The sequence below is a fragment of the Myotis myotis genome, unplaced genomic scaffold (assembly GCF_014108235.1).
Source record: "Myotis myotis isolate mMyoMyo1 unplaced genomic scaffold, mMyoMyo1.p scaffold_m19_p_21, whole genome shotgun sequence".
Taxonomy (NCBI): Eukaryota; Metazoa; Chordata; class Mammalia; order Chiroptera; family Vespertilionidae; genus Myotis; species Myotis myotis.
The window spans coordinates 1984829-2005111 of record NW_023416326.1 but is presented as its reverse complement, the minus strand read 5'-3'; the positions used below and the strand labels follow the sequence as shown (position 1 = coordinate 2005111).

At 40.0% G+C, this 20283-nt stretch overlaps 1 protein-coding gene across 2 annotated transcripts in view; it reads right to left on the bottom strand.

Moving 5' to 3' along the window:
* Nucleotides 1-4079: 4079 nt before the first annotated feature.
* The window catches only part of KCNT2 (potassium sodium-activated channel subfamily T member 2), a 126122-nt gene continuing 109918 nt past the window's right edge, over nucleotides 4080-20283 (bottom strand). For both annotated transcript variants that reach the window (XM_036355151.1, XM_036355150.1), the window contains 6 exons: nucleotides 18824-18925; nucleotides 17131-17214; nucleotides 16145-16273; nucleotides 13956-14256; nucleotides 8086-8170; nucleotides 4080-6529 (listed from right to left, as the gene is read on the bottom strand). In XM_036355151.1, coding sequence (XP_036211044.1) covers nucleotides 6418-6529; nucleotides 8086-8170; nucleotides 13956-14256; nucleotides 16145-16273; nucleotides 17131-17214; nucleotides 18824-18925 — 813 coding nt within the window. In that variant the 3' untranslated portion in view covers nucleotides 4080-6417. The remainder of the gene's footprint in view (nucleotides 6530-8085; nucleotides 8171-13955; nucleotides 14257-16144; nucleotides 16274-17130; nucleotides 17215-18823; nucleotides 18926-20283) is intronic.

The following is a 20283-nucleotide window of genomic DNA, read 5'->3' as shown; positions in this document are numbered from 1 at the left end:
ACTTCCAGTTCTAAACACCACGGCACCTTGAACTTAACCTCTCTCAAAACATTGCAGAACGTTTACCTACACACCAGTCTACCTCCTGCACAATAAGTATCACACCCTTAAGACCAGGAGCCCGATAGATTTTTATCTGTTTGTTTCTTGAGAACTCTAATCAGTGAGGCAGGAGGAAAACCAGGGATAACTGGAGTCCCAGACACCAATGGGAGATAGGTTTTTTAAATATATTTTTTATTGTTGATAGTATTACAGATATCTCCCATCTGCCCCCCATTTTCCTCCCTCCTCCCAGCCTCTACACCCTCCCCCCAGGTCTTCACTACCCTATTGCCAGTGTCCATGGGCTATGCAGATGCGTATATGAGTTCTTTGGTTTATCTCTTCTCGTCCCCCCAACCCCACATCAAGGTATGTTTTAAAAAGGGGAAAGCAATCCATTGGTTAAATGCTAATGATTGGTTAATGAAGATGAAGACCGAGAATTGGTCATTATTTTTAGAGTATGGGGATTCTTGGTGAGTTAGGGAGGCGGTATTGTAGAGTGGCTAAGACTTGTTACTAGCGACAGGCAGGTGGTTCTGAGGGTGAGGGAAGCTGCTGAATATGTATGAAGTGCCCGGGACATAGTGAGTTTGTATTGGTGGGAGCCATTCTTAGTCATATCTCTACAGGAGCAGTTTCAGTAGAGCGTAGAGCACAAAGCCCTCGTTGGGGAAAGTTGAAGAGGGCTTTGGAGGAGAGGAAGGGGTGCGTATTCCTTGGGGGAGTATTACCATAAAGGGGAGCGGAGACGTGAGCTAGGAGCCAGAGGGCGATATTAAACTGAGAGCAGTTTTGTTTTAAGAGGCGGGAAATAATAACAGCGTGTATGCTAGTGGGAGTGCTGTCAGCAGCAGGAACAGTTCTCAGTGCAGGAGAAAGTTAGCAGAATTACTCAAATGTCCTTAAGGAGAAAAAAATTTGTTTAAAACCATGGGAATTGGCGGAAGGGAGATAAAGGAGTTGTGAGTGGGGGCAAAGGAGCGGATAATGGTGAACTCGTGGACTTGGTGGGTTAGAGGGTCAGTGGTCATACAAAGGAGTTGAGGGTAGGAGCCGTGGACTGCAGATCCAGGGGGTCTAAAGCAGGACAGACATGTGAGTTTAGGCGGATCACTTCCTGTGTTTCTCTCCTCTCCCATGTGCACGTGCCCCGTAATGGTCCCTACCAGCTTCATCAGCTCTTCCCTGCATTGCCGCCACCTCCACAAAACCTTCCCAGATGCATAGATCAGGGTGAGTGCCCCTTCCAGATGCCCCTATGACACTGCCTTCTCACCACAATGCCCTGCAGTAGCTGGATGACCCCTCAGACCTCTCCTAAGAGGCTCAGAGAGACCTCAGGGCCACTTTTTGTAAAAACAAACATTTTTATTGATTTCAGAGAGGAAGGGAGAGAGAGAGAAAGAGATAGAAACATCAAAGATGAGAATCATGGATCGGCTGCCTCCTGCATGCCCCCTACTGGGGATCGAGCCTGCAACCCCAGGCAAACATGGAATTGAACCATGACCTCCTGGTTCATAGGCAGACACTCAACCACTGAGCCACGCTGGCAGGGCCAGAGCTGTGTTTTTTACATGGCCAGTACCTGGCAGGAAGTGAGCATTCAGACAGTGTTTTGGTCATTGCAGGAAAATACCTGTGACGGAATCAATAAGCCAGTCCCTTGGTGTGGTAGACAGAATAATGGCTCCCAAAGATACCCGTATCCTGATTTCCCCAACCAGTGGTTATGTTACCTTATAGGCCAAAAGGGACTGTGCAGCTTGATTAAATCTGAGATGATGAGATTGTCCTGAATTACCTGCATGGGTTTGTCATCACATGTCCTCCCCAGAGGGAGGCCAGAGGAGCTGTGAGGAAGGAAGAAGAGAGGCTAAAGGGATGCCCTTGATAATGGAGAAAGAGGCCGTGAGCTAAGACATGCAGGCTGCCTCCAGGGACCACAAAACCCAAGGAGATGTCTGCTCCTTGGAGCTTCGAGAAGGAACACACGCCTTGATCTCAGCCATGTAAGTCTCACTCGGGACTTCCGGCTTCCAGAACGAAGATAATAACTCGAAGTTTCCCTAAGCCAATAAGCTTGAGGTAATCTGCTACAGCAACAGAAACGAATAGACACGGCAATTACATTGAGTGTTCCCTTGGATGGTAAACAGTACATTGCCAACTTCCGCCAGGGCCCTAATTTCCACCTCACTCCCCATAAACAGGAAGCTAGCGTTCCTCTGCTTCCTGTCACCCATCATGAACCCTTCAAGATCAGGGATGACATGGGTTTCGTTGTGATGATGGGTAACTGGGACACCGTTATGTCCTCCTGCCACGTGATGAGATATGAAGGAGAGCCCAGCCTTAGAGACATGTCTCATGAAGCCGTGGGTGCCATTGGCTGACTTGCACCCCATCCCCATCCCAGCAGTTCCTCCCGGAAGCGGTCTGGCAGATGACACGCAGGTGGAATCCAATCGGAGAAAATACCGCACCCAGCTAATAACTCTTTGCACAGTCAGTTGTGAAAGTGACTTACGGTGACAACATGTATTATACACACTAAGCCGTGTAAGCTTTCCGGACACCTCAGGAATTGGGAGGCAACGGGTGTTTTATTTTTGACGCCGCTAAATGCATCCACAGCTTGATGGCCCTCATAAGTAATCATCGGAATTGCCCGTCAGAGGAAAATGCCGGAGAGATTGGCCGAGGACACACCAACCCAATAACCGAAGGTGTCACCATTTTAGGCCGCGCGAAAGTGAGTCTGGCAGCCAGAATAATGAGGGGAGATGAGCCAGCCTCTGAAGGCTTAGATTTCATGTATTAAAAACATCTTCATAAAGACTACTCCTGTGCACCTGTAGGTTTGCTGGGATGGATTTCATGTAAATTGCACCGAGGGTTAGCCAAGGAGCTGGCTCTGCAAAGATCTCTCTCAACAATTTATGAGACGATAACATTTCGGAAATTTAAATAGCACAAGGCAGTTTTTAAAATGACAGTAAAACAATAATAAAGACTGTGGTGCCTAAGGCTAAGGTGGAACCCAGCCTGGATTCCTTTGCAATGGAAAACTTTTACTCTTGGCCACAAGATGGTGACATCACAAAGCAAATCCAAAGACAAACCAAATTACAGTCCAAATTATTTGTTCTTTACTTGTGTTTCTTTCCAAGCCGCGCCTTAAAATTCTCATGAGTCAGCGGGTCCCCCTGACTTGCGTTTCAAGATCAGTTCCCTCAGGGGTTGTGGGAGCAGAGAAATCACACGAGACATCGCAGAGGCTAATGGCACAAAGATTAAAAAAAAGGAGACACCATGCAGTGTGAAGGCTATTCCATTGGGACTTTCGAGAGGACTTTGAAATTTCTCCTCGTGTTTATGGAAAATAATTCCTGCTGTGCTTGTGAGCAGAGAGAACATTCAGGAGACTTCTCCTAACCCAGGGGTAGGCAGACGTGTTGTGTTGCAGCTACTCTGCCATTGTAGCAAGAGCAGCCCTAGAGAGCAGGTAAGACTGTGTTCCAAATAAGTGTAGTTACAGAAGTTGATGCAATTCAGTGCTTAGGAATAAATTACCAAAGAAATGCAAGGCTGCACACTGAAAACTACAAGACATCGCTGAAGGAAATAAATGAAAAGGTACCCCAGGTCCATGGAACAGAAAGCAATATTGTTAAGATGACAACACTCCCCAAATTGATCAATAATTCAATGTAATGCCTATTAAAATCCCAGCTACATTTCCCAGTAATAAACAAGCTAATTCAAGCATTTATATGGAAACACAAAGGACCAGAATAGCCAAATTGATCTTAAAAAGAACAACAATGTTGGAAGACCCACCATTCCTGACTCAAACTTACTATAAAGCAACAGCAAGACATTCAGTTTGCTTTTGAAATATCAAAGTGACAAATGAGTTTTATAGGTTCAAAGCATAATGTGTCTAAACAATGAACGTTTAGGCAAAAAAAAAAAACACACCAAGAGTTTTCATCATCAGAAATAATTTTATTATTTATTTTAAAGCAGTTCAATGTTACTGGTAGCAAAATGTTACATAGACAATAAACAACCTGTTCCCTTAGGGTTACAAGGACTATTATTAGCTTTATGTTTTATTTTCATGTGCAAGTGTATTTTAAAAAGGCAACCGTTTTTGTTAAAAGGCTTTTATTAGCATGTTTTTATTCTTTAAATAACAGAAAGGCTAATAAACTGTCATTGTTACAGCAGGCTGTATGAATTGTGTTAAACAGTAAATTTGGATGAATATTTATAATCAAAAATAATTATTGTAAAATGTATGAAATGGGGTTTTTAGTTTTATAGGAAACATAGTCATGTCTTAACTTAAAATCCTAGTCTTGACAGCTGTCATAATGCAAAAAGTCTTAACTTGAGATCCTGGGAAGAAATGGAAGATTCATAAAATCTTATGTTTATTCCTAACAATAACTGTAATGATGTAAAGAAATGGCAATTGAAAGAAAGACTGACTGTTGATGTGCAAATATGAAACAGGGTCAGTAAATGCATCGCTGCTCTCCAGTGCATATACTACTTTGATTCTGCCTTTAGTTTGAATACAGTGCATGTTAATGTGCGTTTGTCAAATACCTTTCCCATGTGCTTATAACACGGACATACCTATGCATACAGTCTTTGCTTTAAGGCATGCTTTCCGTTTTAAGTAACTGGTTATAAATTCCACTTCTCTGTCTGATGAAAGAAAATTAAAGGTAGGCGCTCCCTGTTGTGGAGGAAATTCTTGGTGGCTTTACTATTCCAAAATGAGAGTAAGGTAAAGTACAAAAAATTAAACAACAACACACACAAATGGGCATTTCATTCTCTAAGCCAAAATATAGAATGGCGATAATCTACAATTTCACAGTTTATGTTTTGCATTTTTATTTCCATAGAATTATTTGGGGACTATTAGGTTTCCTTTCTCTCTGTTTTGTTTTAACCTTTCTATTTTCCTTTCAATTTCTCTGCTTCTCTATGAAAAAAAAAAAAAGATAAAATTTATCTAAGTCTTATATGTCCTATTTTCTACTGAACTGAAACTCAATGTCAAATTCAGAAAAAAGGAAAACTACAAAGTTGGAAGAAAAATAACTTTTTAAATTTACCAATGTCTCTCTCTACCTTAACACATTGCAACTAATAGACAACTATACTCTGTGCTTTTCTTTATTTTTCTGAAGGAGATTTGGAAATACAGGCAAAGGCCTTGGTGTCATCCAAAGTCAATTTACATTTCATTTATAACTGTTAAGTTTTACCCGAGTTATATGCCATTTAAATGGCAAAACTATGTTTATTAAATGCTTTATCCTCACAGTGTTAAACTACTGTATATTCCCATAGATAATTTTTCAAAATTCAATCCAAATCTTTAACATCAGTTTTTGGGTATGATTATTGCAATACTAATGGCATAAAAGAGGACTTTTAATGCTTCAAATGTTCTTGTATTCCATAAGGAGTATAGTTTTGCATCTTTGAATTTTAAACTACCTTTCTAATGAAATACTCTATATAGATATATAAAAAATGTTGAAGCTCAATAGTCCAATGAAAATCGCTGCCTATTTCAATTCCTGGATTAAATGTAAGTCAGCAAATATACTTTAAGTATTTTCTCAATTTAGGCATTCTTTTAGGAGAACAATCGATATTTGCTTTTTAATACACTCTCCTTGGCATACAATGAGGGTCAGACATAAAGTGAGCAAAAATCTCAGCTTCTCGATACTTCTTTTTATTTGTTCTGGTTTCCTCGGTGTAGTAAAACATGCTATGAGCATCTCAAGTCCTAAAATAAACATGGTATCCTATGAAAAGGCAACAAAACAAGTGAAGGTGACTTAATATTCTAAAGCAAACTATGACTCCTACAAAAATGTCAGCCCACGAGTTTGTCATCCCTGTGTAGAGAAGGTGATGAGCTCAATTTTGTAAAAGACCAGTTTTAAAGAATATAATATGATGCACCAAGTAGAGCTGGATTTTTTCATTGACTTCCAGAAAACCTTAAAATTTGTAAAAATTGACTTCAGACAGTTCGGATTATTGTCAAACAATGCAGTGAGCAGATTTAAAATCGTGTGTTTTCATTTAGGTTTTCCAAAACCATTCCCTGGATGTCTTTCCAATATTACTAGGAGAAATACCAATAAGCAGTAAGTTAAATTTCAAAATAACCTATATTTCTAAGAGAATAGATTTGTGTCAATAAGAGAGATTTGAAGATAGTCCGGTCTAGTTTATTTCATGCCAGCCATATTTTCCTCCTAAAATAGAGAGTTCTTTCAAGCAAGCTCCTTGTCGGAAAACAAGAAGTTCGTTATTTTTGTGTTATCAAAGCTGAGTTTCCTCCCGAGAGTCTTGACCAGTGGCATTGCAGATGCTGCTGTTTTGACTGGGTTCGCTGTTGGGAAGGTATGACAGTGGATCTGGTCGGATTAAATATCTGATAAGAGAAAGCAAAGCAAATAGTCAGTAAACACAAAACTAGTTCACGCCGACCCCTGAGAGGACTACTTCCAATGTATCTGTTCAGTGTTTAGGTTCTGTAAACGGTGTCTCTATTTAAACATTGGCAGAAGGACTCCCTATTGAGTTGGCCTGTAAAATTTTGCAGGGTTAGTATTAAGTTTTTGTTTCATTACTACTTAATATTATTCTTTTATTTAATTAAATTGAATGGGGTCATATTGGTTAATAACATTATGCAGGTTTAAGGTATACAATTCTGTAATTCATCATCTGTATATTGTAGTGCATACCCACCACCCAAAATCTAATCTTTTGTCACCATATATTTGACCCCCTTACGCTCTTCTCCCTTTCCCTCTGCTAAGAGCCATACTATTGTCTGTGTCTATAAATTTATTTGTTTTGTTTGTTCATTTGTTGCTTTCTGTTTTATGCCCCACATATGAGTGAGAGCATATAGTTTTTGTCCTTGTCTGTATGACTTATTTCACTCAGCATATTCTCAGAATCCATCCATGTTGTCACTTTAAATATCAATAGCATTGTAGGTTGATAAAGAAAGCTAATATGCACTATGATTATTAATGCTATATCATCTAGTCACTTATTGTTCTTTGAATCAAATGAATGTTGCCCTTCATTTAAAATGGACTTTTGGGAGTGATTTTTTTTAGAAAAACATAAAAGACGTGAGTATAACCCAGTATCCCCCAAATTAACTGACGTAGCTGCAAAACTTCCTTCCCTAATAGTATCACTATGAGTCTAATAAAATAAATTTCTAAAATGTGCTTTATGTACTATTTGTCAAAGTAGGCATTTTTTCATGATATTTATCATTGCTGTAGTTATACTAAAATTTAATTATCTCAGTGTCACAAATATGGATCATTGTATGTGAATAATACAGTTTCTGATGAATAAAATTACTACCTTACACCTTTTCCTAATATGTGTATTGATCTACTTGACTTTGGCTGGTAGGAAATCTCAGGTCTTTGGAACTAGATAGTGTGAGATATTTCAGGTTTTCCTTTGAGCTGATCTCTTATTATTCCACTAGGGTCCCTAGGCCTGGCTGGCGATCAGGGCCGATTGGGGCCTTCTGGCTGCCAGCCGAGGCCTCCCTTAGTTCTGCACCACCCCCTGCTGGTCAGTGCATGTCATAGCAAGTGATAGAACTCCCAATCTCCCAAACTCCTGTGGGGACACGTTGCATATTAGCCTTTTATATATATAGATATATTTTCTCTTATTTCCCCAAATATATACTAGCTCACCAAATACAGAATTCATGCTGCCATTTCCTTCTTTTATTCCTTTACAGTTCTGTGGTGTGTGTTTTTTTATGGTATTAAACACAGAAATATAGAAAATGCAAATGTGTTTCTTGAGCACAAAAATTAGACTTGGACATTTATACCACAGGAATCATAGAGGCTATACTAGTGGGGATCAAAATAAAAAATAATAATAATAGGTGGCTTCTGAAAATAAATGCCTTGTGTGTGGGATGTAAGGTCAACTTACACAACATCATTCAACTCTAGTCTGGTGTCCGGAGACGGGTTAATCAGGATGTATGACAGGGTGCTCTGGTGGTCATTCATTTCATCTGGAAGACAAATCAGTGCCAGGTTTGTTATGCTACTTACAGAACATCAAAAGGATTCTTAGAGAGCATCTTATCTTCAAACCATAGAGCTGTCCAGGAGAACTTGCTATAGTGTTGTCCACCGTAGAATGGTATACACAACTGACTATTTCCAAATGGTTGTCATTGGAAATGTCTGCCGGGCACTCCTTTCCGTCCAAAAGGTGGTACATTAAACCATCTAATTCTGTTCAGAACAACCACAGTTATCTTCTACCCTTGAAATGTTGACACTGAAATAGCTTGACAAGATGTCAACTTGATTGATTATGCTTTTATCAATGATAAAAAATGATTGTGGGTATAGATGGCCAATCTCAGAAAGAAATATTCCTGTGGGAAATTCAGTGAAGTATCATCTAATGACCTTGTGTTTAGAAAACACAACAGAAGTATATCTGGGAGGCTTGAAGGCCCTAACGATGTTTGACTCTGTCCCATGAGGTGTCTGATAAAAGCCATCCTATTGGTTTTGCAGAATGCAAAGGATCCCATGGGGCAGCATTGAAGTGTAAGTTTCAAGGAAAGTGTACAACCAAGTTATTTGTTTTTCCTTGAAAACAATATCCAGGGTTCACCCCCAAAGTATATACACACTTTGAATACTCATTCCAGTGGGTTAAATCTGAAAAGAAAGAAACATCCATGGAGCTACCAGCTGTGAAGTGTGTATACAGTTTGGGGGGATGCCCTGTATATGTTTTAAAGTCAAAGGCTGTGTCATTTTAACTTTGTCAATTGCATTGGAGGACATGCCCATACCTCAAGGGCAGAGCACTGACTTTGATGATACAAAGACACCGACAAAGAAAATAGCCCTGGCACCTGAAGTTCTTAGCTGCCCAGGTTATAATACAATGTGAATGTAAACCCATGTGGACCCATACCTCAATGGCACTAATTACCCTCCAAGGGTAATGTTTTTAGGCTTTGAGGGTATTTTTTTAAATCCCTGCCCTAGAGCCATCGGACCCTCCTAGGCACTCCAGCTGTAGACAGGTGTGGCTCCTGAAAGAGGTACTACATTTTACAGTTTGACTCAAAACCGAAGAATGTATTACAGACCAAGGGAGGCAGATCAATACATAACTGCATGCAATTAATGCAAATGACTTTTATAGGCCAGTGTAGCTGGCCCGGTAATTCCCTGCACAGGGGAATACTTGGTATGTTCATCAAATGAGGGCTGCCACTGTGCTTATCTACCTAAAATTCTGTCCCTGGAATAGAAAAGGTAATACTTGTAATTATATTTCAAATTGATACACAGATGGGCCCTATTTTTAAAAATCTATAAATGAAAGTCCTTATCTTATAAGGTATGTAACTGCAGTAAACTAAATCCATCATCGTATGTCTGCAAAACTTTTACAATCCAAAGATCATCAAATTAATAGTCAAATGAAGAGATATATTTGGTTGTGTATATCCCAAAGTAGATACAAAGCATTGTATTCTGCCATGGGGATAAGGTTGTCAGGCAAAATAGAGAGTGAACTGTGAAATTTGTATTTAAGATTAAGGAGCTAACAAATTTTAGCATGAATAGGTCCCAAAGATTGCATGGGCCACACTTGTCCTAAACAGTTTTTTGCTGTTTATCTGAAATTCATATTTCACTGGGAACCCTGATTTTCATTTGCTAAACCTGTCAATCTTACCCAGGGAGGGTAGATGGCTGACTCTGGAGATGGAATTCCAGTGAGTACATACAATGAGCTACTCCAAATAAGGTACAACACTGACTCAAAGGATATTGTTCTGATACGGGATAACCGGGATCATCTGCCTATACAAAAAGCAATTTATGTGTGCTTCTGAGAAGTTTCCCCTGTGTGGATTTCCACAACTGCTGTACAAAGGAACAGAAATTAATAGGGCCTCCTGGAGACGAAAACATAACATAAAACATAATACTCTGAATTGCAGTAAGTCTCATAGCATACCTCCTTCCCGTTTGTCTAGGTACGACTCAAATTCGTGCATAAACAGTGGCAGCGTTATTGAACTTCCTTATATAAACAGCACACAGTATCAAACAGTGGCATTAGGGGGAAAACAAGCTTAACAAACAACTTCTCAGGCAACATCCACAACCAGCCTTTCTCCTTGCTTATTCACAGGATGTTGTATTCATTTTTGGTTCTGGGATGAAGTCAGTATCTACTGGGGACTTGGTTTGCCTGTTACAAATGTAAGCACTGCCTAGCAAATGGAGCGGGTTCCAGCCGTAGACAGAGCGAGTGTGTCAGTAATTTTTATTTTCCTACTCAAGTTTTATCATTCTGAAGATTTTGAGTTTTCCATGGACTCCAGGAATTGGAGCAAACATTTTACTAAGGAGTTCAATTCAATGACTACATATGGTTTATATGGAGACCTGGGTAATATCATGAAGAGACCACATCACTCCTATTTCCCATCCCTCACTGACTCCTCCTCAAGGTGAGGTCAATAGAAATTTTAAAAAGTAGCTGAGTTCAAAGCCATCTTCTCCCCTTATCTCTATAGTACAACACTTTCCAACTTTTTTTTTCCCACATCATGGAAAACATACTCACATTAGGATAAAGGACAAAACTGCTTATGGTGGGCATTGCCATGCTGAGGGATGCCTCTAACCACCTGAGAACCTCCCCCCCCCCCCGGGGGGGGGGTGTTTCTGAAGGTCCAAAGGCTCAGGATCCTGATAAAACACGTGACCAACTGATAGCACGCTATTGGACTAGGCATCATCTTTTGGGTAATTCAGTTCTAGACACTCAGCCTCTCATTTAAAAAATAATGCTTCTTTCCTTAACCTTCTAGAAATATGAGTGTTTTCCGGAGTTCTCTTGTCGTCTTTCATCTGGGGTTCCTTCATCTACTCCTATGGCTTTAATCAAAATCTATATGCAGATGACTATCAGGTCTATGTAAGCATCTTATTTCTTTCTCTTGGGCACCAGGCAGCAAAAATCCAGCTTCTTACACAACATCGCCATTGGGATTCTTCCAGGCACTCAATGTATTCTCTTCACCCCAACATATTTGTCTTCTTTTTCTAAGTTCCATAAGTGTCACCACCTCTTAGACGTTCAAACGAGAGCCCTCAGAAGTCATCTTTTGACTCTTCCCTTTCTCTCTCCTTTATGTGTCATAGCCAATAAGTCAGGAAAATCTGCTCCTTCTGGAAGAGGCCACACCTCCTCAGGGACAGTCAGATTCCGGCTCGTGGTTGAATCAGCCATGATGCGTTGTGTGTAGAGCATGTAGAACATCTTTCATTGGTGAAACACTGCAGGACCCTGACGGCGGTGCAGAAAGTACATGTGGTCTGGTGGAAACGCGCCAAGATACTGAGTCCGAGTCATCCACTGAAGTGCTGATGCGAATGTACACCAGGCCAGGTGACCCACGGAAATCATTTAAGTCCAGGCCCTGTTGTGTCGCCTGTAAGAACTCCATTTGTTCACGCATTCAATGTGCTGTTACTGGGTTCCTGTGTGTCAGGAAATGTGCAATTTGTTGGGGATACAAAGATGAAAAGATGAGTAAGACAGTCCCCTTTCCTCAAGGAAGGCAGGCAAACGTGCAAAATGCTAATTGTTTTAAAGCACACATCCTCAAGGGAGGTGGTATTGCTACCAAAGGTGCAAAATTTGTTTTTGAAGTGGGCAAAAAAAAAAAACACTGATAGATATAGTACTTAAATAGACATATGCTAGATCTGTGGTATTTACTGAATGCCAGTTCTGGGCTAAGCACACTATTGTTCATCGTCCCCTTTGACATATACAGCAAACCTCTGAGATAGGTGTTCTGAGCTACACTCCCCAAATGATAGAGGTTAAATGGTTCATTAATTCTACTGGCTGACACTGGAATAGAAGGTCCATAAAGGCAGAGGTCTTGTCTTAAGAGGTCATTGCCCCATTCCCATGCCTGGAATAACGCCTGGAACAGTGCTTGGAGGGTAGTCCAATAATATCTGTTGAGCAATGGATGAATGTTTGAGAATTAGAAATACAGGGAGCACCTAGCTCCCATGATGTGGTAGGTTCCACATCCTGCTGTTATCTTTATGTGATTGGTCATGTGCAGTGCATGGCTTTAGAATGAATGTATGGGTCTGTGGATAGATAGATGGATAGAATGAACAAAAAGAGAAAGAAAGAGAAGCATAAAAAGGTAGGCTGTATCCTTTCTTTCTTTCTGTAAGAGTGTGAGAATTACATTAACAAATTTATACTAAAAATTATAGAGTATAACTAAATGATAGAAGTGTTATTAGCAGAAACATAACATGTTCCTGGTGATTCTCCCATGCAGTTAGTTGGTGCGTTTTTGTGTCTCTTGGAGCCCAGCTGTGATCCGCCTCACTGCCTCCAGCACCCGTGGGGGTTATTATGATTTTCATGAAACACAGCTGGACCTGGACAAACAGTCATTTACTAGAACTTTCCAAAAGAAGAGACTGTAGCTAGATAACAACTAACAATTGGACACATAAATATAGGACTGTAGTTCTATGAGAAATACGATCATACTTCATAAATTGGCAGTGAATTACTAACATTATTTTAAAAGAAAATCATTGTTCCCTTTTAATGTGCTTCCTAATGTAAGACTCTGTTTGATCATCCTAAAATGATGGGTCATGAATGAGTCCACATTTAAGTAGGAACAACACAATGAACAACCAATGAATCAGGGCCATAAGCAGTAATGAAAAGTGTTCAAAAAGCATCTCACTCTGGTCCTGGCAAAGAGCGGGGACTCAGTACATGTTTTTCCCTTTCTCTTCAAAGACACACAGCTCACCTCTTCTAAACTCTAACCGTATCGTTGGAAATCGCTCCCTGTGGGCATTGCTTCGAGCTGAGACTTGCATAGTAAAGGTGATATGCGGGCACATACAGACTGCTTCCTGTTTGTCCTTAACTGCACGAGGCTGCCATTATCGGAACTTCTGGTCTACCCAGGTCACATGTGCAACAAAACAGAACCCTTGGCATTTGGGTTTCCTCTAAGTTGACTGAATTTCTTTTTAAAATAACATTTATAGAGTAATAAGGGATATATTTAAAAATTATCTTTGCATTACTTATTTAGGCTGTGCCAAATGGTCTATATCGCAACCATAGATCAGCACAGAAGCCTACCACTGAGACAGATGGAGGTCAAGCAGCATTTGAGCTTTACATTATAGGTTTTGAAGACATTTTATTTCTGGACAACAAAAACCTAAACAAATTTTGTAGGAACATTTGGTGTGTCTATATCTAATACATTTAGTTACTTACCAAAGCCTCAAATTCAGTTTATTCCAGACTGTAGAATAAGATGTGGTATGTGTGTGTGTGTGTGTGTGTGTGTGTGTGTAAGCCAGACACTGGAGCCAGACAGAACAGAACATAAATCTCAGTCATGCTAGTAACAAACTAATTAGAAAAGTTATTTGACTGAGATTCCTTAGGTCTAAAATGGAAGAGTCTTTGTGAAAATTAAAATGAAGATAATTCATATAATGTATTCATCACAGTGCCTATAGAGAACTAAGCAAATACTTAAAACTTTTAGCACTTTCACTTTATTATCATCATCAGAATTTTCCGGAAGCGATTCGAGACGTGCCACTAGTCCCGTCAACTTGACCTCTGAACCAAAAATGTGATTCTCGACTTACTAAAGGAGAACCAAGGCTACAACGACTAAGGGCCAGCAATCACAAGTCCATAGCATACAATATTTTGAGCGAGCATACCATATCCCACTGTAGAAAGACCCAAGTGTTTCATTCTATTTTTCACAAGTTCAGCAAGCTCTTGTCTCTCTGACCTCCTGTAGAGGTTCAGTCGCTGCTGCGTTATTTTCTCAGCTGTTTTACCAGAGTGTCTGGGACCTTTTCTGCTCAGCCTTCGGGCCCACTGCATGCTCTTTCTCCTCAGCAGGGGGTGGTCCGACTGGTCGCTGGACGTGGAGTTGCGGTGGTTGCCTCGGTGATGACCTTGGTCCTTGCAGTCTTTGGTGTCTTCCCATTCCTCCACACTGATTGATATTTGAGACTTGAAAGGAAATGGACATTGAGAATTAGACATTTTAGGGAACGGTGTTAGCCTGGGGCTCTGTGACTATGTTTGCTCATGCCTTGATATTATCGTGTAACTCATGAGAGTTTTCACAGGAAGAGCCAAGTCATAGTCATTGATATTAACTTGGCATTACTAAAAAAAATACTATTAGAAAATATGTTCTTTTGGAATGATATATAAACCAGATAAAAATTTCTTTACATCCTCCAATCCAAGTTTTTATGAAATGATTTAATTTTTACATATCAATTATTTTATCAAATGATTTTTAACATAGAATTGTTTGAAACCACAAAAGACATGAGGTATTTTGTAACTTTATTCAAATAAAGTCCATGTAGTGGATTTTTCTAAATCTACCACACATAGTTCACATGAAATTTAAATAAGATTATGAAAACTGTTTTGTTCTTGGAATGAATAATGTTTTAACATTTATTAAGGTATTGCCTTTCTAAAGATGGCATTGGAATGTACCTTATAGTATATGATTTTTTAAAAGTCCCTCATACAACCCAGAAGAAATAAAAAAGCACTTTTTCATTCATGCATTAATTATTCACCACATCAAATGTTTTCTGATTAAGATATTAAGAAATATTTCAGGAACTCTTTGAAGCATTCTAAGTGAAAACATGTTGTAAATATTAACATTTCACAAAGATAGTCTAGAATCACAAATACAACTAAAACTGGGCTGTTCTCCGTATGAGGGGGGAAAAACTGAACGAACTCATACAGTCCATTGTGATGGGCTCTTTCACGACTAAATCTGATCATTAAGTAAGAAGCTCTCCTTGGATGCTAAGCCCTTAAAAAACAAAAACTCCCTGCTTTCAAATGGTTGCTTTTCATACCAGGAGGTCATGTGAAATGCCACGCCCATCAAAGTGAAGGTGTGACTCTGTAAGAGCATGGGCATGTGCAAACCTGTAGCTTCCTGCCCTTGCACCAGCAAAAGCATCCATGAGCCTGCTGCCTCTCCCCCTCCCTGGACGCAGTCTCAGCGCCAGCTATGCCAGGCCTGTGTTGCTGGCTTTCAGAATAATAGAATTCAAATTGCCAATTGAAGTTAGGGCAGGAGATCCAACAAATCCTTTCAAAGTGAATGTAAATGACGGAGGCTCAGGCAATGCCTCACACACATTACCTCGTGGCAGGCTAGGGAATTATCTCACGCTTAAACTCAATGAAAAATAGGGATATTTATCTACCTTTCTATTTCAAAACAGCACTGTATCCGAGTGATAAAAAAATGAATTAGTTCACCTTCATATCTTCATGGTAAGAGAGCATTTTATTAGAAAATTTTTAGAAACCTTATTTTAGCTATTAGAATTGAAGTCGGAAATACTACAAATTTTAACACCATGGTTTTGCAGTAGTGGATACCATTTAGGTCTTAATTTCCTCTAGTCTCACCTACTTGATACTATCTCCTCTGTGGAAGTGAACAGCATGAACCCTTGAGTCATATCTACCATCAGAATAGAATATCAATCTTTGTTCGGTCATTTCAGTTTATATGGACTTAGTAAGAAAAATGAAAACATATTCATTCCTTCATAGCTGAGCACTTGTCTTGTAGCGTTTTGTCCATCACAATCTTAAATGTATTTGGTGTGATCTTTCTCGTCCTAAGTCTCTGTAATAGTTTGATTTCCTACAAATATATGGAAATAATCATCTCGCCAGACCAAATACTCAAAACATTCTGTTCCTATAATGTCACTTGTCCTTCAAGGCATGAAACCATAACCTAGTAAATGTTTTAAGGGAGAGGTTTACGTCTCTTCTGATAGGGCTGGCTGCCTTCGATCGGGTTACGCATGAACGCTGGAATATTTTGATAGTCCCAAACCTCAGACGTAGCGAGCTTCTGAGATTCAGTCCTGTAGATCCCTATGGGGACGTCTCCGCTGGAGGAACACAGCTTCTGATAGAGCCGGGCGTACGTTCTGATCCAGAGGTCCTCCTCGGTAATCTTTATCTGGAACACAGGGATTACTGACAGCTCAGCTGCTTAAGAAATAACAACCCGGTGGTTATTTTTTCACTTCTTACAGGTGGAAATTGTTGATATCTTGAAATTTCAACATGCCTTTTCGTAAGTGCTCACTCATCTGTGTATTAAACTTATTGAAGGCACCCCCTCGCAGCCTTATTCCTGGGGCTCACCCCAACCTAATGAAGCAGCCAGTCACTGCGGGGCAGTATGACATTGGATTAGCTCAATCTCAGGAGACAGCGGTCACTGGTATCAGCTGGGAGTTGTTGGAAAGCCGTGGAGACTGTTTTAAATGGTGTGATAACCAGAGGCTCTGCTGGGGCTTAGTGGACAAGGTCTGCTGCTGCTGAAACTCTTAACGTACAAAGGACACGCCAGCACAAAACAGAATTGTCCATCCCGAGTTCTCCGAACACCCATGTTGAGAAAGATGTTAGCAGGATGAGCACAGGGCTCACAGCGGGGGCTACACATACTAGTCCTTTGTTAATCCTCAATTTGAATTGTTGGCAAGTCACACCTTAAATACACTTGGACACCGCATACTCCTTTACAAACAATTACAATTCAATTGAACTGCGTGAGGACTTCCTGGATACTGTTTTTCTGACAAAGTGAGGAAAAACACCTGTTCTGAATTCTGAACAGCTATTGACCTTGATTATTAACTTCAAATAATGTTTTCCCTTGAACTTTTCCTAAGGAATTTTAAAAAACTTTTTTTTGAGCACATATTAGGGGGGAAATGGCCTAGGAGACTAAGCCTAAGTACATTATCGTTGGACTTCAGACTGTTTATTGGAACCATCCATCTTTTATGCCAAAAATGATTAACTTACAGAACAAAGGAAGCCCGATCCTGGGATAGTGTCCAATCCCAGCAGGAGTCTGGTGATGGAAATCATATAATCCTTCACAAACGACTGCGATACAAACAAGATGATGAAATGTGTGGACTGGCCACAGTGTGAGCATCATATCACTGCTAACAGGCTGTTTCTCCTAACACATCAGGAAGCCTCCATTAAACAGGAAGTGAAAAATATATCCAGTGAGTGGCCTAAATGCGCATGTCCAGTTAGCTGTCCATAAGGAGACATGGAAATATTTATTCTCAAGAATATCTCGATATGCTTACATTTTATTCATGCTGATAGATATGATAAAAACATTTTTAGATTTTTAACAAAGAAATGAGTTGATTTAAAATAGAGAATGTCATAAATACATGGAAGAACTAATATTTGCAAGGAAATATAAATGTTTTACAGATTAAGCTCTATTCTAGTAGAATAATTTTCTAATATTTCAGTAACTCTAAATATTAATGAGTTCATAGTTTAGTAATAAATATTATCAGACTCTATGTGCTGACATATAAGATATATTTTGATATGTTGCCAGAACACTACTCAGTAGTGAAAGCCTTCGTAATGCTTCCTACATCTTTGATTTAGTCTTAGCTGTGGGTGAATGCAAACACATTTCACCATGACATGTACAAACATTCAATCAATTAAATGAAACTAGAGGCCCAGTGCACAAAATTCATGCAAGGAGCTCAGCCCTTGAAACCCCAGCTTTGTCCGGAAGTGGGGACAGTCATTCTGCCATTTAGTCTAATTAGCATATTAGCTCTTTATTATATAGGATGACTGCCCTCAGTTTGATCTTCAAGTACTAAAATTGGAAAAAATAATCATCTTGTTATTTCGCATAGCAAAGACTTTTAAAAAGTTATGCCTTTTAAGTAACTCTACTAGACTACTTTCTTTTTTAAAATGTATTTGTATTGACTTCAGAGAGAAAGGGAGAAGTAGAGAGAGAGTGAAACATCAATGATGAGAGAGAATCATTGGTCAGCTGCCTCCTGCACACCTCACACTGGGGATCAAGCCCACAACCTGGGCTTGTGCCCTGACCAGGAATTGAACTGCAACCTCCTGGTTCATAGGTCAACGCTCAACCACTGAGCAATTAGCATATTAGCTCTTAATTAACCACTGGACAGGCTAGACTACTTTCTTGATTACTCATTTATTTTACTGATGCTGGTATCAGAAAACTAAACTCTTCCATCCAGACGAGAACATAAGACATCCCTTTGTTCAGGCCAAGGAAATGGTTGATCATTTTATTGGCACCAATTTGATATCTTATCGCAAGAAAATACATATTATAAAAAAGGCAGCTTTTTTAACCTAGTGATTTTTTCTTAGATATTTTTTGGTCTAGTAATATGAATGTAGCAACATTAAATTGCCAAAAAAACAGACAACAACCTTGTAGGACCCTGGTACAAAAGCATGCCTAAAAAATATTTCAGAGGTTATTCTGAAAAATAACATTTCTCTTACAAAATGTTTCATTAAATTTTATGTCATCAAGTCCATGAAATAAAATATTGAATTACTTTCAGAGCCTAAGTCAAGTTAACAGCTCTATGAGAAACACCCAGTACAATATTTATTTAATAAAATCTCAGTGAAAGAGAAAAGTACACATTTTTAGAGAAAGGGAATTCTCGCATACCTGGTAGAGAAGGGTATCCAGCATGCTGATGCTGAACACCCGCCCGGCAGCAAAGGGCAGCCGGAACATGAAGGCCAAGTTCGAACCTCTCTCTCGTTCTTTCTGTCCAGAAATTTGAGATAGAAACATTTGTGAGCGTTCCATATTTTACATTGTTCTTCTTTTTAAAAAATATATATTTTTATTGATTTCAGAAAGGAATGGAGAGGGAGAGGGAGAGAGAAATATCAGTGATGAGAATCATTGATGGGCTGCCTTCTGCATGCCCCCTACTGAGGATGGAGCCCACAACCCGGGCATGTGCCCTGACCAGGAATCTAACCGTGACCTCCTGATTCATAGGTCGAAGCACAACCACTGAGCCATGCTGACCAGGCTGTATTTTACATTTTTCTGCCTAGTTAAATTTTCCTGATAACATGTGAAGAACATATTCTGATTGCATGATTCTTAGCTATGACTGTGTGATGACGTCATTCATAGTTATATTTTGAATATGTAACAAGGTATTCAGCTCATCATCCATGCTTCATAAACATTTATTGGCCTGAGTTTAAATGCGGATTCTGTAAAATTTTGCCTTGTTGCTCTCACTTCTACATCCTTGCCTGTTTCTCCCAGAAGCTAGCTAGCTCCATTGGTATCGTGTTGCTCTGCCATTCACACTATAAAGTCATACATGGTTCGCAGACATGAGGGTTTGCTTTCTGACACCGATCCTCTGCCATTGGCCGGGTGTCCTCAATTCAGTTCAATCCTGCCACTAACTACCCAGAGTTGGCCCAGCCCACCAGACTGCCCCTGTGCCCATCGCCCTTCTGCCAGCCAACTGCACTCCCATCCAGCCAGCTGCAAATTCAGGGCTTCCCACACTCCCTCCAGGTTCAAGGAGCTGCAGTTAGTTATTATCATTTTATTGTAGAGAATGCAAATCAGGAACAAATGAAAAGATACATCTGGGCAGGTCTGAGTGACACCCTTCTCTCAGGTCAACGTGTTCGCTGAGCAGAACAGTCTCCAGTCCTCCTCCTTCAGAGCTTTTAGCGAAGTGTCACGACTTAGGCATAATTAATGAGATCATTAGCCACGTGACTAAGCTCAATCTCCAGGCCCTCTCACCTCCCTGGAGCTGGGGATGGGGTGAGAGGCTGAACTGTTCAACCTTCTAATCATATGGGTCGTTTTTCCTGGCAACCAGCCTCATCGCTAAGCTACCTAAGGGCCCCTCCAGGACCTGCCTGCTTAGCCGCAAATCAGTCATGATTGAAAGGTCTGAATAACAAAAGTGACTCCTGTCACTCAGGAAATTCCAAGGGTTTTTTGAAGCTCTGTGTCAGGAACGAGGGACAAAGACCGAATCTATTTTTCTGATGATAATACCCCCTATTCATCTCACATTTTCATCACTTCGCCTCGTCCATCAGGGTGTAATTACCATATGATTGCTGGGGTGGAATTGT